The sequence below is a fragment of the Taurulus bubalis genome (genome assembly GCF_910589615.1).
Source record: "Taurulus bubalis genome assembly, chromosome: 5".
NCBI classification, from domain to species: domain Eukaryota; kingdom Metazoa; phylum Chordata; class Actinopteri; order Perciformes; family Cottidae; genus Taurulus; species Taurulus bubalis.
Window position 1 is genome coordinate 5,290,660 of NC_136593.1, and position 19,154 is coordinate 5,309,813.

General features: G+C 42.2%; 1 protein-coding gene across 1 annotated transcript; it reads left to right on the forward strand.

Annotated features, from left to right (window-relative positions):
* Positions 1 to 2,385: 2,385 nt before the first annotated feature.
* Positions 2,386 to 17,782, forward strand: unm_sa1614 (un-named sa1614; the record flags this gene model as incomplete). The annotated part of the gene is made up of 28 exons (XM_079218040.1): positions 2,386 to 2,511; positions 4,964 to 5,036; positions 5,113 to 5,258; positions 5,630 to 5,704; positions 5,912 to 5,961; positions 6,151 to 6,280; positions 6,773 to 6,858; positions 6,962 to 7,037; positions 7,805 to 7,885; positions 8,006 to 8,103; positions 8,828 to 8,897; positions 9,035 to 9,122; positions 9,625 to 9,673; positions 9,758 to 9,930; positions 10,305 to 10,438; positions 11,118 to 11,209; positions 11,296 to 11,482; positions 12,469 to 12,554; positions 12,641 to 12,756; positions 13,226 to 13,293; positions 13,377 to 13,484; positions 14,020 to 14,302; positions 14,632 to 14,799; positions 14,949 to 15,012; positions 15,339 to 15,382; positions 16,341 to 16,495; positions 17,297 to 17,422; positions 17,708 to 17,782. 28 exons carry the CDS (start codon positions 2,386 to 2,388, stop codon positions 17,780 to 17,782), a joined length of 3,027 nt encoding a protein of 1,008 aa, XP_079074166.1.
* Positions 17,783 to 19,154: the final 1,372 nt, after the last annotated feature.

Here is a 19,154-nt window from a genome sequence, read left to right on the forward strand (position 1 = left end):
ATTCTGATGATTTAGCTGCTGTCCAGAGGATGGCGCTAGAGGAAAGGTCATTCAAATCTAGAGGGATCAGAGGGATCATCCTCTGGAGAGCACGAATGTGATCAAGACATCTCATGGCAACCTGTTAAGTAGATAATCAGATATCAGATGTCAGTCTGTGGACTCAGCATCCTGAGCCCCAAATATATATAAATTATACACGACCACAGGAAGCGACTGTCTTCAGACAACTGTGTTCTCTTGTTGAGATAATAACATTAAAATAATGAGTCAACACAGTTTGATTTTCAACCCTTTTTAACCCTTTCTCGATTTCACATCATTTCTTAAATTCACCTTTTAAAGGCACTTGCATATGAGATATATACCCATGTTTTACATCATAAATTGCAGAACAATCTCAGCGCTATATAACGAGGCACCATTGTTCTTAGGCACAAGTGTAAATAGATAATATGGCCCTAAAGCTGAAAAATGTAAGCTTGATTTTTGAAATTCTTCATATCTCTTGTGAAAACATAACTTTACTCATGTGGACGAACTCTTTTGGTGATGGAAATTGGTTTACCAAAGGTCTTAGGTTCACAAAAGCAGTGAAATATATACATAAAATGGATACATGTAAATAAATGTCTAAAACCAAATTTTGTACTATTGTTTTTTTAGTAGAAATGTTGTCTGTCACACTTGAGGGGAGTGAACTATAAGTCAGCCTTCCTCCTCGTCTTCAGGCTGCTCAACAGGAAGTTATAAACGATTTGTTTACTGACGCTCGCTCTGATTGTTTCCTGTGAGACGGATGAAGTCGGAGCATGTTGAGACAAACTATGGGGCTTGTTGCCTTGGAGACCAGAAGGGAAGTGATGTCAGACGACACAGAACGAGGTTCAGTTTGTGCCACAAATTTATGCCACACCGGTCTAAAATATCTCAACAACTACTGGATTGCTCGCCGAGGCCTTTTGCACTGACATGCACGGTCCCCAGAGGATGAACCGTACCGCCTGTGGTCCTCTGACCTCTTCCTGCAGCGCCACCATGAGGTTCATGTGTGGTTTGTGTGAAATGTCTTAACAACCGTTGGATTGAGTTGCTGTGAGATTTGTTCCAGACATTCGTGTTCCTGCAAGATGAATTCTAACTAAAGAAAGTAGACTTTTGTTTGTACGATACTTAGATTTATGTCCAAAAACCATGTTTGTCCCGAAACCTTCCTGTGTGTGTGTGTGTGTGTGTGTGTGTGTGTGTGTGTGTGTGTGTGTGTGTGTGTGTGTGTGTGTGTGTGTGTGTGTGTGACGACAGTGTTCACCTCGTCACAGTGAGAGGCCGGATGGGAACCAGGCCTAAAGCGTAAAGAGATGCTTCCATGAAGATGCATATATATATATATATATATATATATATATATATATATATATATATATATATATATATATATATATATATATATATATATATATATATATATATACTACCGGTATGTACACAGACAGAGAACTCAATTATATATTAATTGTTTTATATAGTATATATATATATATATATATATATATATATATATATATATATATATATACACAGCAGAACCCTGTAGTTGTAACCAGCAGGTGTGACATGAATTAAACAGACCCGGTGTTACGGGGTTTACGGTCAGCCGGGCGCGCTCCCGCGGCAGAGAGCACCGCCGCCGCCGCCACCGCTGCGCACCGTGAACGCGCCTCTCCATGCGGTTTGAATAAAGAAGGAAAAAACAGGAGGAAAAAAAAAATAAATCAGCTGATGATGAAAAAGACATGAAGCTGTTTCTGGAGCGGAGAGCAGAGCCCGGTTTGATTCCCTCCTCTAAACCCGGTCCCGGTGTCCGGTGGTTCCGGTTCTCCGCGCAGCCCCTCCGCTCTTTGTCAGCCGGTGCACACACGGAGAGACCCGGGCGGATTTGAGGGGTTTGTCTCTGAATGAAGCGGCTCTACCGGGGACAGACTCCGTGCTTCTAACCCGCTAAGGACCCGGGACTGTCTGTCTGGATATTTCTGTGTTTCTGCAGAAACCGGCGCGGTTCCGGTTCATTTCCAGCTGGATTTCCATCACCTTTTGTTTGGAGCGAGACGCGGCGGATGCTGCGGTTCACGGAGGAACCACCGGGTCCCTAATTACCGTTTCCACCAGCCCGTTAATGAGCATCTCTCTTCCCGGGACTGTGGAGACAGCGCCGATGGGATTATTTCACCTTTGCATATAGGGGATTGTTAAATTAACATTATTTTATTATTATCATAACAGAATCCTCGCCTGGTTTCCTCGGTCTTTTGTGTGGAATTGATCTTTCAGGACCTCTGTTAGACTGTCCCGGTGTGTCCCGGTGTGTCCCGGTGTGTTAGGAGCACCATGCCGGAGTGCGTGTCGGTGTCCGACTTCTTGCAGGAGGTTCAGGAGGACTGGAGCTCCCCCACCACCTCCTCCTTCACCTCCAAGATGATCAGCTGCAGGAACACCGTCTACCTGCTGGAGGAGGTCAGTACTGACAGAGGTGGTAATAGTAGTAGTAGTAGTAGTAGTAGTAGTAGTGAGTAGTAGTGAGTAGTGAGTAGTAGTGAGTAGTAGTGGAGGTATTAACAGCTGTTCTGTATGAATGAATGAATGAGACCAGCTGTGTTTGTTTATCAGGGCCTGCAGAAAAGAGCTGAGCTGCTGGATCCATAACCTCCTCTCTTTGTGCACAATGAAGGATACACTTCTCTATAGATTAACAACCGGTTGATTTACAGCTCTTTCAAACTCGTCTTCTATACATTTATTTTATATTCTACAAATCTGCATGTTTTTCCACCACATGTTGAAAAAATGTTGAGTAAAAGACGCGACAAGTTGAAACTGAACATATATATATATATATATATCAGTTTTATTCTCCATAACAATGATTGGAAATCCCAGTTTATTATTCACAAAAATCTTCTTTCTTGAACAAATATCTTTTTCACCTTCTGGAAATATAATAAAATACAACATTTCCCAAAAAAGAAACAACCCCACACGTTTGAAAATAAACCAAAACTAGTTTTTTTTCTGTAACAAAGAAGTGCACTTCCCAATACTCTGTCACAGACACAGATACAGCTGTATAAATAATAAGTATAACTTTTAAATGCAGCTGTGTTATATAGTCCATAATAATGCAACGCACACATTGCAACAAGAACTATCTCTTTGAAATTCATATTTTGAAGAGAAAAGCCTGAAATCCAAGAAATCCAAAATGGCTCTCATCCGGCCGAGAGACGGTTAATTTAATATAAAAGAGATACGATCAACTTTATTCCTCCAGATACACGAGTCCATACAAAACAGTACAATCAGAGAAGAGCAGATTCTCTGTTGCTTCTACAACAAAAGCACGATGAAGGTTTTGATGGTTCTGTTCCTCTCTTTTCCTCACGGGCCTTAAAGTCGCACCAACTTAGAGTCCCCGGGACGTTTCCTCCAGTCACAACGGATTTCTCCCTCTGACACGCTTCATGACTCATTTTGGCCTCAGGGAGGAGGGCGGGGCTCCACGTTGATGTTTGTCCAACAAACAATCAATTATCAAAAATATTTGAATTATTATCTGCCCATCTGCAAACCAATTAATGGATAATAGCTTTGAGCAATCTGCTGCTGCTGTGTGACGTCTGTTTTCTTTATATTTGAGCGGGTGCCCCCCCCCCCCCCCCACCACACACACACACACACACACACACACTCAGTGGTCATTGACCTGAAGACTTCAGATCCTCGACTGTCCTGAAAAACAGAGACTCTAACTTCCCCCCTCAGCCCCTCCCCCTTTTACCCCCAACAGCGACGGCACATGTTACCATGACAGCAGATTAAGCCTCATTAGTATTCATTGCTATTGTTATGCAATAGTAATGAGGAGGAGCCAGAGAGATGGTTATTAATGAGGTTGTGAGGTAATCTGCAATCATATAATATGAATAATCCGACGCTGCGTTCATGGGAAGCTAGAAAATTGGACGTTTGATGAGAAAAGCGTTCGTGCGTTACCTGTTTGTGTTCCATGATGACGACACAGGGGACTGGACTGAGTGGATCGGTGGTTCCAGCTCCCAGAGGAGCATTTGTTCTGATCCCAAAGTCCTCCTTCATCACAACGCGTGTAGAAGAAGTTGTGTGAGGAGGAACTGTCGGCTAAAAGCACCAACGTTGTTGTTTTAATCAAACTCACACACCTTTAGGTGGTGAGCAGAAATACATCTCACCTGCTTGTGCACCTGAGGGCTCTTTTACACACAGGACGAGGCAAAGATAGCGTTACTGTCCAGGAGTAGTTGCACAGTTAGTTATAATGAGGAAATGTGGTTAGTGTGAGAGAGACGCTGTGCAGGCTGGTTACCGGGAAGCTTTTCTCTTTAGTCGTTCCCAAGGCGATAATCTTGTGAATGAAACACTTAAAATAAAAGTCAAAATACGTCATCACACTGATGCAAAAAATCTGACTGAATTCAAGTGTTTATTTGTAACATTACACACAACAGATGTCACAGTGGGTGAATCTCATGTAATCAAAATGAATGACGGCTGATTTCCACTAGACTTCATCAGCGGTTATTAATAACCTCTGTGCTTCTTCCCCACGGTCAAAATGTCCGCTGTGAGAAAGGCCTCTGATTCACCCAGAAATAATAAACACGGAGGTTTGGGTTGTGAACTGACACGCACAGGAATGTAGCGACCTGCTAGAGAACAAAGCTCACCCTCTGTGTGTGTGTGTGTGTGTGTGTGTGTGTGTGTGTGTGTGTTGAGTCAGCAGGTGAATTAGTGCCTCGACACACACACACATTCAGCAGATTCACACACTGATGTTTAAACATCACTTGAATGTACAACCAAGTAAATATGCGCGTGTGTGTGTGTGTGTGTGTGTGTGTGTGTGTGTGGGTGTGTGTGTGTGTCTGTTCAGGTTTTGGATAGTGACCGGTTGGTTTTGCAGAAGATGAAGAAAGCTGCTAAAGCCAAATACACATCAGGACAAGGTACACACACACACACATACACACACACACACACACACACACACACACACACACTAACCCCATGTCTCTCTGTCAGACCACGTTTCTCACCTGGAGCAGTACATTAACTCGATGGAGAAGCTGTCGGTCAACTGTCACTCAAACGGGGAGTCGGAGGTCGGCTCCGCCTTCTGCCGACTGGCCGACTTCTCCAAAGAGCTCCTCTCGCCCATGAAGAACCTGGTGAGTCCCCGGTGACCGCAGAGAGGTCTCAAATCTATCGGTCGTTAGTCATTTACAAACGCCATCCTCTAATTACAAACCTGTGATTTATTTGAGCTCAACTCTGATTAAAATACACACCAACCGTGTCCTAACCAGCTTCCTACTACTGAGAAACCCGACAATGTAAACACAGGTTTTTACTCACTGGTCACCACCAAACTTTATTGTAAACACATTAAAAAACAGTTCTGGTCCATTCCAACGTCTGATTAAAAAACTATTATTATTATATAAAACAGCATGCTGAGTGTCATCCATTATTATACTTCCCTTTTCACGTGTGTGTGCAGTTGAAGTTTGTATAATTGTATTTATTCATGTGTGTGCAGTTGAAGAGCATGCTCCACAACATCAACTTCTTCCTGGAGACTCTGGTTAAAGGAGACCTGAGGGAGGTGAAGGGGGTGAGAACCTTTCCTTTACTTTCTTTCATTTCCACTGGATGAAGCATACACACTTTGGATGGCCAGAGAAAACCTTTCACCACCTTTCAGTTATCTCTTTTTACAAGTCATCACTATTATTATTACCGTATGTGCTCCTGGTCGCCTGAGGATGGCGCTGTGTGTCCCTTACAGCCCGTTTCCTCCTCTGCCCGTCTCTCTTCGTAGGATCTGAAGAAGCCTTTTGACAAAGCGTGGAGGGAGTACGAGACCAGATTGTGAGTGATGATCACGCTGAATTATCTCACGCACACACTAATATCATATTATATTTATACGTACTAGTGTATGTTGTCACTGTGTATGTTGCTTTCTCACTTAAGTTTAATTATTCATTATCTGTATTTATGTGCGTGTGTGTGTGTGTGTGTGTGTGTGTGTGTGTGTGTGTGTGTGTGTGTGCGCAGTAAGCAGGTGGAGAAGGAGAAGAGGGAGTTGGCTCGTCAGTATGGGATGGTGAGGAACGAGGTCAGCGGAGGAGAGATTGCAGAGGAGCTGGAGAAGGAGAGACGCTCCTTCCAACTGAGCATGTGTGAGGTCAGTGACTCCGCCTCCATCTTTGACCCCACCTCCATCTTTGACCCCACATCTTCACTCCTCAGTCATCGTCGTTCTCTTCCTCATCCCCCTCCGACTGCTCCTTCTCATGTTTTTCTTCCTCCCATCTTCTATTGTTTTGTCTTCCCCATCCTCCCTCCTCGTCCTTGTCCTCTGCGTCCTCTCCTCCTCGTCATCTTCTTCTTCATCCTCTTCCCTTTCTGTTTTTTGCTCCTTCTCCTTCTCCTCTTTTTCATCTTCTTCTTCCCCCTCTTCCCCTACTTCTTTTTTTCTTCTTTTCCATCTTCTTCCTTTTCTTTCTCCTCCTTTTTCTTCTTCAATCCTTTCCTTCTGCTCCACCCTTTTCCTCCTTCCTTCCTTCTTCCTGCTCCTCCTCCTCCTCTTCCTCCGCCTCCACCTGCTGCTCCTGAACTGTTGGGTGCAGCCTTCTTGAAAACACTCTCAACGAACACTCCCTTCTCTCTCCTCTAGTATCTGATTAAGGTCAACGAGATCAAGACGAAGAGAGGAGTCGACCTTCTGCAGAACCTCATCAAACACTACCACAGCCACAACAAGTAGGAACACACACACACACACACACACACACATACACACACACACACACACACACGCACATACAAGCAGTAAACTGACATGGTTGTGTGTTTGTGTGTGTAGTTTCCTGCAGGAGTGTGTGTCCACCACTCAGAAGCTGAAGCAGTACATGGAGGAGCTGAATGGAGTTCTGAACACGGTACGACTTTAATATATATATATATATATATATATATATATATATATATATATATATATATATATATATATATATATATATATATATTGTGTCTGTAATTCTCCGTGCAGCCTCTGGGGGGCGAGCAGACTGTTGGTGTTGATTTTGGTGAAGGGACTGAACCCTCAAACCCTCACTATTAAACAGTGACAACGAAGAGTTAAATACCTACATATAATACAAGTCTCTACAGAATGAAAAAACATTATTATAATTATTATAATAATCAATAGAAAAATAAAAAAGCAATTTCCCTCAGGATGAATAAAGTGTTATCTTATCTATTATGATAATAACAAGTCTCCTAACTTATAATAAAATATAAAGGTGAAATGCACGAGCTACCAGCAGTATAATCAAGTAAATAATACAATAAGTAACATTTAATTAATGTTGTCACTAATGCATTAATAACTATAATTCAACAATATAATATATATCATTATGAAATTGCTAATTCTGCACTTTTGGTACTTACAATATACTCTATTTCTAATACTTATGTCCTTATACTGAAGTAAGTTGTTGCCTGCAGGACTTTTACTGACCAAGGCGTTTCATACTCATGTTGCCCTTATTCCAAAATAAGAGGCACATTTAATCTAAAGATTTAAAAAGCAGGTAACTGTAGCTGTGAGAATGAACAGGATCATTACAGCCGGTAACAGCTGGTTCGTCTGGACTAGTGAAGACACACCTGGCTCAGGTGAGCTGCTGCTTGTCTGCAGGTGAAGCAGCGGCAGGAGGAGGAGAAGAAGCAGCTCGTGACCCTCAGAGACCAGCTGAGGCCGGTCGTCAACACGGACCAGGTCAGACACACCAACGCCAACAGCAAACAGCACCATGTGTTGTACTGGTAATCAATGTGTGTGTGTTAATGTGTGTGTGTGTGTACGTGTGTGTGTGTGTGTACGTGTGTGTGTGTGTAGGACTCGTTGCCTAAGCAGGTGTACAGTATGCATCAGCTGCTGGGAGACAAACAGTACGGGACCGAAAGAACAGGATTCCTCTACAAGAAGAGTGACGGGTAAAAGAACTTAAATAAAACACTCTAATGTACACAATGAAACACTGACTATCAGTAGTAGTAGTAGTAGTAGTAGTAGTACTGTAGTAGTAGTACTGTAGTAGTAGTAGTACTGTAGTAGTAGTAGGAGCAGTAGTAGTACTGTAGTAGTAGTAGTACTGTAGTAGTAGTAGCAGTAGTATTGTAGTAGTCGTAGTAGTACTGTAGTAGTAGTACTGTAGTAGTAGTACTGTAGTAGTAGTATTTGTACTGTAGTAGTATTCATACTGTAGTATTCGTACTGTAGTATTCGTACTGTAGTAGTAGTATTATTCATACTGTAGTATTAGTACTGTAGTAGTAGTAGTAGTATTCATACTGTAGTATTCGTACTGTAGTATTAATACTGTAGTAGTAGTGCTGTAGTAGTGGTAGTGGTAGTGTAGTATTTGTAGTAGTACTGTAGTAGTAGTAGTACTGTAGTAGTACTGTAGTAGTAGTAGTAGTACTGTAGTAGTAGTGGTAGTGTAATTTTCGTAGTAGTACTGTAGTAGTAGTAGTACTGTAGTAGTGGTAGTAGTAGTACTGTAGTAGTAGTACTGTAGTATTAGTAGTAGTAGTAGTAGTAGTAGTACTGTAGTAGTAGTACTGTAGTAGTAGTAGTAGTAGTAGTAGTATTAGTAGTAGTAGTATTAGTATTAGTATTAGTAGTATTAGTAAACCTGTGTGTTGGTTTGTGTTTCAGTTTGAGGAAAATGTGGCAGAAGAGGAAATGTTCAGTTCACAACTGTTACCTGACGATCGCACACGCCACTGTGAGTTCACCTGTGTGTTTGTGTGTGTGTGTGTGTGTGTGTGTGATTAGCTGTAACCTCTGACCTCTTACATTAAAGTTATAATAATGTATAATCGTGGTACTCTCTCTCTCTCTCTCTCTCTCTCTCTCTCTCAGCCTAATAAACCTCCCACCAGACTGAACCTGCTCACCTGTCAGGTTAAACCCAGTGTGGAGGACAAGAAATGCTTCGACCTCATCTCTCGTAAGACACACACACACACACACACACACACACACACACACACACACACACACACGCACATAAATACAGATAATGAATAATTAAACTTAAGTGAGAAAGCAACATACACAGTGACAAACAGATCTGATATATAAAACTATATATAAATTGTATTTCTGCATAATTACTATAATCACAATGTGCATTGAACATAATGTCAAAGACTAGTACGTATAAATATAATATGATATTAGTTTGTGATATAAATATGATTGTGATTGTATGTCAGAGATAATACCCGACAGGTTTATACGGTTGTTATTATTGTTATTTTATTACGATTGTGGAACGTACAAACTTGGAGGACATGATCCTGCATATACAACAAAATGTATATTAAACATATTACTCATTCATTTCACACCTATAACTCATTTAAAACGTAAAAATAAGATCTAAATGAGCCTAAAAATGCCTTCCCTGATTTATAGTTGTGTAACATAGCAAACACTTTGTCCTCCAGACAATCGGACCTACCACTTCCTGGCAGAGGATGAAGCGGAGTGTGTGGCGTGAGTCAAAAATAAACTTTATTCCGGCGTCCCGCGTCCGTGTCGCTGACCTCAGACGTCTGAAGTGTGTGTCTGTGTGTGCAGCTGGATCTCGGTGCTCAGTAACAGCAAGCAGGAGGCCCTCAGCGCGGCTCTGGACGGCGGCCGCAAAGGGGGAGGCGGCTGCGAGAGCAGCGTGGAGGATCTGACCCGGGCCATCACTGATGACATCAGACGGCTGCCGGGAAACAGCAGCTGCTGCGACTGCGGCGCGCCGGGTGATCAATCAATTAATACGTCTTCCCTTCATGTGGGTTCAGGGGTGGAGATGGAAAAACAATACAGGCGACAGTCAGCCAAGTAGAAGTAGTAGAGGTTTTCAAACCGGCCAGCCAAACTTATTTTTTTCTTCTACGTCAGTAAACTTGGTAAATCCAAATATATATATTCATGTTTTGGACTGTTGGTCACACAAGAAAAGCAATCTGAACTTTGACCTCTGGGAAACTGTGATGGACATTTTTCACATTTTAGAAACCAAATTATTCAATCAAGTAAATTATCGCCGGATTATTTGTTGCTGATTAAATTTGTTGTCTGTCTGTGAAACTCAATTTAAATTCTCTCTCTCTCTCTCTTTCTCTCTCTGTAGATCCTGGATGGCTCTCGACCAACCTGGGCATCCTGACCTGTATCGAGTGTTCAGGGATCCACAGGGAGATGGGCGTCCACGTCTCCAGGATCCAGTCTCTGAGCCTGGACAGTCTGGGGACCTCAGACCTGCTGGTAGGTCCATCCCGTTAGCTAAGAAGCTAATCCGTCCTGCAGCCAGTCGGGTTTAGTTTGTTTGGGAGAGTTTTGGAAACACCGTCATCTTCAGCTTCTAGAAACCTGCTGTGTGTATCTGTGTGACACACACTAAATATAAAGCTCTGTGATTGGATGTTTCTAACTGAAGCAGTCAGAGTTTCATAGTTTAAACCTCACCTTACATTTAATGGCCACAGTCAAAACATGGACTCTTTATCAGGAGAAACCTCCAGTTCTTAAGTGAAGCCTTAAACGTGCATTCTCACTAATGACCAGCAGGGGGCGACTCAGATTGTATAGAAGTCTATGAGAAAATGACTCTACTTCTCTCTTGATTTATTCCCTCAGTAAACATTGTAAACATGAGTTTATGTCTCAATCTCTAGTTTCAAGTCTTCTTCAATACAGCATGATGCTCATTTAGTAAATGATGGTCCCATGAACACTAAAATAGACCATAAAGTAGTAATGCGTCAGGGCGGGGCTACCTTGTGATTGACAGGTCGGTACCAGAGCCCTATACCTACAGTCCACAACCCCACAACTCAGTCAGTTCAGACTTTTCAGTTCTGAATTTTGAAGTTGAATTCAGTTGTTTCATATAATTTCTTAAAAGGCTCTAACTTTATTCTGTTCTGTCTTCTTTCTCTCTCAGTTGGCCAGAAATGTTGGTAACTCTGGTTTTAATGAAATACTGGAGGCGAACCTGCTGAGTCCCTCACTGAAGCCCTCCCAACACAGCCACATGTAAGACACACGGGTTTTGTTACGCTAGTAAGGAATAGTTTCCTTGAATGAAGTTGATACTGTATACTTGTTGTGTGTGTTTGCAGGGGGGAGCGTAAAGACTTCATCCTGTCAAAGTACCAGGATGTTTATTTTGTGAGGCGGAGCCACAGCTCTTCTGCAGCGCTGCGACTCAACCTGCAGGAGGCGACGAAGAGCTGCGACATCTACAGTCTGATTCAACTGTACGCTCAGAGGACGGAGCTGAGCCAGCCGCTGCACGCACACATACAGGTACACACATCATGTACACACAGGTACACACACGCACACATACAGGTACACACATCATGTACACACAGGTACACACACGCACATATACAGGTACACACATCATGTACACACAGGTACACACACGCACACATACAGGTACACACATCATGTACACACAGGTACACACATGCACACATACAGGTACACACATCATGTACACATACAGGTACATACAGGTACGCACACATGCAGGTACACACATCATGTACACACAGGTACACACACGCACACATACAGGTACACACATCATGTACACACAGGTACGCACACATACAGGTACATACAGGTACACACATCATGTACACACACACATACAGGTACATACAGGTACACACACGTACACACATACAGGTACACACAGGTACACACACACACACAGGTACACACACATACACACATACAGGTACATACAGGTACACACACGTACACACATACAGGTACACACAGGTACACACACACACACAGGTACACACACATACACACACACAGGTACACACAGGTACATTTACACACATGTACACACACTCATACACACATACAGGTATAATATGCACACACACATGTACACAAATACAGGTACACACATGTACACACACACACACGGTACACACAGATACAGGTATAATATGTACACACACATACCCACATACAGGTACATACATGTACAAACGTATACACATACAGGTACACACACATACAGGTACACACATGTACACATATATACAGGTGCACACACAGGTATACACACACACACACATATACAGGTACATACATGTACACACACAGGTACACACATGTACACACACATGTACACGCATATACAGGTACACACATGTACACGCATACACACACACACACACAGATACAGGTACACACATGTAAAGAGTAAAGAAACAGGTGAACACTCATGAACACACACACTCAGCAGTGTGTTTCTATGCCAACAGGAGAGAGGGGAGACGGCGCTCCATCTAGCCGTCCTATTGGCTGACAGGACGTCGCTGCACATCCTGGACTTCTTGGCCCAGAACTGGTCAGTGTGCACATGTTAGTGAGTGATGTTGTGTCAGCGTGTGTGTTAACGTGTTCACCTGCGCGCGTGTTTGTTTTTGTCTTCAGCTCCGACGTGGACGCTCAGACAGCAGCAGGAAACACGGCGCTGCACTACAGCTGTCTGCACAACAAGAGCGACTGTGTGAGGCTGCTGCTGAGAGCCAGGGCCAACACACACATGAGTAATGCACACACACACACACACACACACACACACACACGACTGTACATGGTACAATGTGAGGACCAATAACTATTTACCAAGTGAGGACCTTTTTCTTAAAGACATTTTGTAAAAGTCAGGACTTTTATATAAAGTAAAGGACATTTTTAGAAATTGCGTATTTAAAAAAAAGAATATCTTCCCTCACAAATGTAGAAGCGCACAGTAATTCAATATAATTCTCTTTATTTAAAAGGAACCATGTACAGTTCAAACATAAATGTCACCAGATTATAGCTTCAGCTAATTTTCATCTGTAGTCCCTTGACAGGTCATAACAAATACAACACAATAGCAAACAGTACAGGATGAAAGACACAAGACACACAAAACAAAGATACAGAGCAGCACATTAAAAGTAAGGAGACAAAACCATAATAATTACAGCGCTGAGCAGCTTTCAACTGATTCTTTCAACTATTTTTAAGGGAACGAGTTGGGCGAGACCTCTCTGGACGTGAGCCGCAGGCTGAAGCACGGCCAGTGTGAGGCGCTGGTGAGCTCCTCCTCCTCCGACCACGAGTCATGTGACCGTTGACCTCGACGACACGCTTAACTGTGACTGTTGTGTTTGAGCAGCTGCAGAAAGCCCAGTCCAACCAGTTCGACCATCACGTCCACGTGGAGTACGAGTGGCGGCTTCGCCACGACGACCTCTACGACAGCGACGACGACTTTGACGAAAAGGTAACCGTTCAATAGATTCAATATTCTTCGTTTTTTTCCGCTTTTGAATGAAAATTCTTCATTAAATCTACATGAGTATGTTTGTTGATCATTACGTCAGTCAAGAAGCATCCTGCGTTGTTCCTCCAGTAGACTGGTTAATAGTTATTAATATCACTTTTGTAATTTGCCTTTTTTGTCTCAGATCTCACAATCAAAAGATTTTTTGGGGACTGCAGTTATTGTATTTTTTATGTATCTGCAATTTATAATATATTTTGAGTAATATCGTCCATGTGTATTAAGCCTAGATTGTTTTATATGTTCTACATTTTATTTTACAAAGTCCTTAATTCATATTTTAGCTAACATTTTCTTCCCATATTGCTTCATTCTTATATAAAAGAGCAACTGTAACGTACACATTTCCTCCAGAGGATCGATAAAGTATTCTGATTACCAAAGTGTAGTTTAGTCGATCCGCTCACATTGAGGTTTAATCCTTTTCCTGCAACAATAATAACTAAAATAATGCTTTTCTCCTCTTCTGTTTCAGATCGGTCCGGTGAAGAAGGAGCGCTCCAGCTCGTCCTCCTCCTTCACCTCCTCCTTCTCCTTCACCTCCCGTGCCTTCAGCTTCAGTCAGCCCTCCTCCTCCTCCTCCGGCGGCCCTTCCTCCTCTGGAGTAGCCGGAGGAGGAGGAGGAGGAGGGCTGCTCAGTGTGGGCAGGAGGCTCGCCATGGCCATGGAGCTCCACAGCCGGCCGGCTGGCTGCGCCTCCAGCCCTCCTCCTCCTCCTCCGTCCTCACCTGCGCCTCCGCTGCCCCCCAGGGTCAAAGGTGAGCTCTGATTCATGTATTATGCTGAGAGACTGTGAGATACTGTTAGATCTGAACCTCCCAAACAGAAGCTGGTGTTCACATAATGGTATAAATAATAAACTGGATTATTTAAATAATATCAGTCGCTAGTAAAAATCTGGTTAAAAGACACAAGGTTGTATTAACCCGTATTATAATGTTTCACGTTTTACAGCATCATATCAGGACTAAAAAAAGAGTTATGTTATTCTCATTAATCAGCTAAATAAATAAAGACCACAATAATAAGGACCAGGTTCTGAAAACAAAAATCTCTCCTCCATCTCTACCGTCTTTCCGTCTTCCAGCTCCCAACGTTCCTCCCCCTCCGCCCCCCGACGGAGGTGAAGGCGGTGGGGAGGAAGAGGAGGAAGACGGGGAGGTGTTCTTCCCCCTGACAGGAAACAGAAAGCTAACGCCTCCTCCTCCCATCGCCGCCCGACACAAGAGGAGCTGCTCCGAGTCCAGCAAGCACGGTAATAACGTCTGAGAGACACGCCGCAATTAATCTGTCAAAGTGCTGCTGTGTTATTAACTAAGAGAGAGAGTATGTGTGTGTGTGTGTGTGTGTGTGTGTGTGTGTGTGTGTGTGTGTGTGTGTGTGTGTGTGTGTGTGTGTGTGTAGATTGTGGGTTGCCAACCAGTCCCAGGATGTACAGCGGCCCAGACTCCTCCTTTAAGAAGTGTGTGTGAGTATCTGAGACACAATCACACTGATTTTAAATCGGTCAATCTCAAAGATTGTCATTTAAAGAGATATCTGTCGCTGAAGGAGGTTTGAACAACATGATACAACACATGTTTGTCTCCCGCATTTAAAAACAGAGCAACAGAATAATTAAAGGGTTTATTTACACACATTTATTCTCAGTGCGTTGAAGCTGAAACGTCTTCAGCTCAGACTGTACTGACCTCTGGTGGACGGACGGTGAACTGCAGGTCAGAGAGTTCAGATTGAGATAATAAACATGTCTCCCTCCCTCTCTTCTTCTCGTCTCTCTGTCTGTCTCCACAGTCCATCTTCTCCTCTCAGCTCGCTGACTGAACGACCAGAACGAGGTATTTCCTATGCAGAAATGTACACATCTGTTTTATCAGTCTGGAGTCTGATGCATCTATCATGTGTAACTATGATGAGCGACGGCTCACTGGGAGCTGTAAACTGGGGGAGAGGGGATAACTGGGGTGCCAATAAAGTTTGATTGTAAATTATAGTTTAATACTTAAAACAGATGAGTTTTGGTATATGTATGTATGTATTTTATGTGTCTTTTTATACTTTATTTAAGAGCTGCAACGGAATTTGTAGAACATAAATTGCCAACTAAATGATAAACCTTCTTATATTTTATACACATTTGCATTATTCCACCTGTGTTGATCATATAATCTGGCATATTATAGACTAAATAATTAATGAATCTAAGCAAGCTCATTGTAGAATAATTGATAGTTTAAATAACGTTAGTTTAATTAATGTAAATAATGTTAGTTGTCCTACTTTATTTTAAAAGGTGAAAGTTACATTTCCAGAGTTTATTCAGCATATTTCGTTGCATTCCTACAAAATTCTTATTACATTTTCTTTTTTTTCTGTTCTATTAAGCAAATATGAAATGAAATCTGGCTTCATATATATATATATTGTAGAGAAAATAACTTTCCAGACGTAACGCTTGGCAGGTGTTTTGCTGTCGACACAAGGACACGGTGTTGAGTGTGAACTCTTGAGATCTACAGGACGTTTGTATTAGTAGTGCATCGTGTTCACACTGTTTGAACTGTTACACCGCTGAACGGCATGCTGGGTAACGCTACAGCCCATTAAAGAACATAGAACAGAGACGTTACATTGTAGCAAACTTAAACATCTCAGCAATGTAACTTATGAAATGAATGACAAATCTGCTAAAGTATTACTGTTTGCTTGAAATAAATAATTATATGGTTCCTCTACTGAATACTTTAAATAACATTGACATTCAGTATGTTTACATTCTCTCTCTTTCTCTTTGAGGTTTTCGGAGAGCAGACAGTGACGGTTGCTCCTCCCACTTCCTGCACCCTGCCAGAAAAGCCCCGCCCAACGGCTCTCCCACCAATCGGCGCTCTCAGAGCTTTGAGAATGACAGCCGGCGCCCCGCCCCCCAGCCGCTTCCTCGCCGATCATTGGTGAGATCTTCAAAAACGTTTAACTCCATTTAACTAACCTCAAAATGCCTCAACAGCCCAACATCCAACCATGTAGCTAGCAGCACCTAATAAATAATAGTAAGTGTTATTTGTATAGCGCTTTACAAGATACTCAAGGCTCTTTAACCCTTTAAGCTCGATAGACCCCTATGGGGGTCGTTTTTCCTTCTGTTCCCTGTGTTCAGTCGTATGAACCCAAAGTGAGTTCTATTACTTGTGTTATTTTATATCATTTTTTTGTGAATTTATTTGTGAAACAACTGTATATTTAAAATATATATATATATATATATATATATATATATATATATATATATATATATATATTTATATATTTATCAGAACTGAATATCCAGCATGATCTAAGCAAGATTTCCCAAAAATGTCTTTTGGAGCAGTCGCCGACTTGTTCAAACTGTTTGGTTCAGGCCCTTACCAACATCCCACGTACTAATAAACACACATTTTTTGGAAAGATTAGGACCTAAAGAATCACAATAAAACAAAGCATTAGGGTGTTGCCAACGATTTTCAGTCAAAAAACTGTCGTTCGGTTCAAAAATGGGAAAAAATACTTTTTTTTATGGCAAAACATTGTCTCACTGTGGCATGCTAGGACAAAAAAAGAAATTCTTCAAAAAAGAGGTGAAACGGGGGGCTGAGCTTATAAAGCGCTATATAAATCTTTGAATGTTGTCCGTCTCTTCTTCCACTGTATGTTATGTTTAAGTTTATTTACGCAATGTAAAGATTCACAACGTATTTGCTTACGTCCATCAGCCTCGGGGCGCGACGAGCCGCCGGGTGGAGGCGCTGTACGACTGCCAGGCCGACCACCACGACGAGCTGAGCTTCTGCGAGGGGCAGGTGCTGGTGGTCGTGGGACAGGAGGACTGTGATTGGTGGGTACGTATCCTCGTCCTGCTCTCTGATTGGTGCTCCCACTGATGTGGGCTGTTCACACAGGCTGCGGAGCAAATGCAGGTAACAGGTAACGGGGCTTTTTCTGCTAGCCTTAGCTTAGCACGAAAACAAAGAGGATGAAGAAGGCTTTGAAGAAAAATGGATAAAAGTAAAAAAATACAAAATGTGACTTAAACCCGAAAGATATTTTTGTCGAAAAGTCTAAAACTAAATCAGAATCTGGTGTTAAAATTAACATTTTGTGTGTGTGTGTGTGTGTGTGTGCAGCACGGCTACATAGAGGACGAACCGGACCAGAGAGGTCTGTTTCCGTCTTCCTTCGTCCAGCATCTCTCAGACTGACATGAACCTGGACCAGACCAGGACCGGTGCAGACACTGGACCAGTACAGATCCAGACCACATCAGTCAGCCTGGAGAACCAGAACCTGCAGCTCAGGAGAACCGAACCAGATCGGTACTGAGGTTCAGGTTTTCGTCCCACCCCTCCTCCCAGTGAGGTCACGTGATCAACGGTCCAGCCACGGCGTTTCTCACGCCTTCCGTTACCATGGAAACGTTGCAAATGACCAGTTGAGATCTTTGTCGCCGGGCCATTTGATAACGTCGCCATGGGTACCGCCTCGCACAAACCGATCGCCGACAATTCAAGTCTGATGTTGACAAAACTTTTATTTATTTATTTATTTTTAATTAAATATTATATTTTATTAAGAGCACTCTCACTCCAGTGGAGACACTTCACTTCAAAATAAAACAATCCAATGTACTTATGAAGTTATTATGTTTGAAGAAAAATCATTTTCTTCCGTTCTAATTTATTGTAATGTATTCAATGTTATTGATGGAGACCAATCAGCACTTATGTCCCATCTCAGGCTCCGCCTCCTTGGAGGGGCGGGGCTAACAAGGTCCTTAAAGTGATCAGAGCACAAAGGATTGTGGGATACCAAAGGATGCACACCTGTCACTCAGGTAGCATCAGAGGAGGCGGAGCCTGAAATGAGACACAGCTGACGCTCCCAGCTGCCTTAAAGATTTCACCGAGCCTCAGCGAGTAAATACAGCAGCAACTTACTGCCACTGCTACACAATGTAATTGCTCAGTTTCTCATTTAACAAGATATTTTTTTCCCATGATAGCATAAAATGCTATCATGACATGTTTTGTTATCACTACGTTCCAAATAATACCGTCTTTACAAAAAAAAACTTTCTGTAACTTATCACCGTACAATTATTTTCTTGTTTTTAAGAAATGTTTGTTATAACACAACGAGAAGTTTCATGATAGAAACATAAATCTATTTGTGCCGTTAACAAAACGGAATAATTTGGGATCTAAAGAAAAAAAGTGATAATAACACAACATGTTACACTTAAAACTGAGCTGAATGTTTTATTATGGCAGCAAAACACTGCCATGGGGAACTTTTTACTTTTATAGACGTCAATATTTCTCATCTGGGTTTGATTGTTTCAACATTTACCTCCAGAGAAAAGAAAACACCTTCAATTTTGTTAGATCTTTTTTTATTCCATTCAAAGTGACAGCGGTGGTTCGTGTTTGTGTTAAAATATCACAGCGTTTCTGTCTGTTTGGTAACTGAATGAAGGAACCAATCAGCAGGTTGTTTAAGTGAAAATGTCATTTCTTTCTCTTTAATCAACAGTCACAGTTTAAATATGATGAGCTGAATTAAAGCTATAATAAC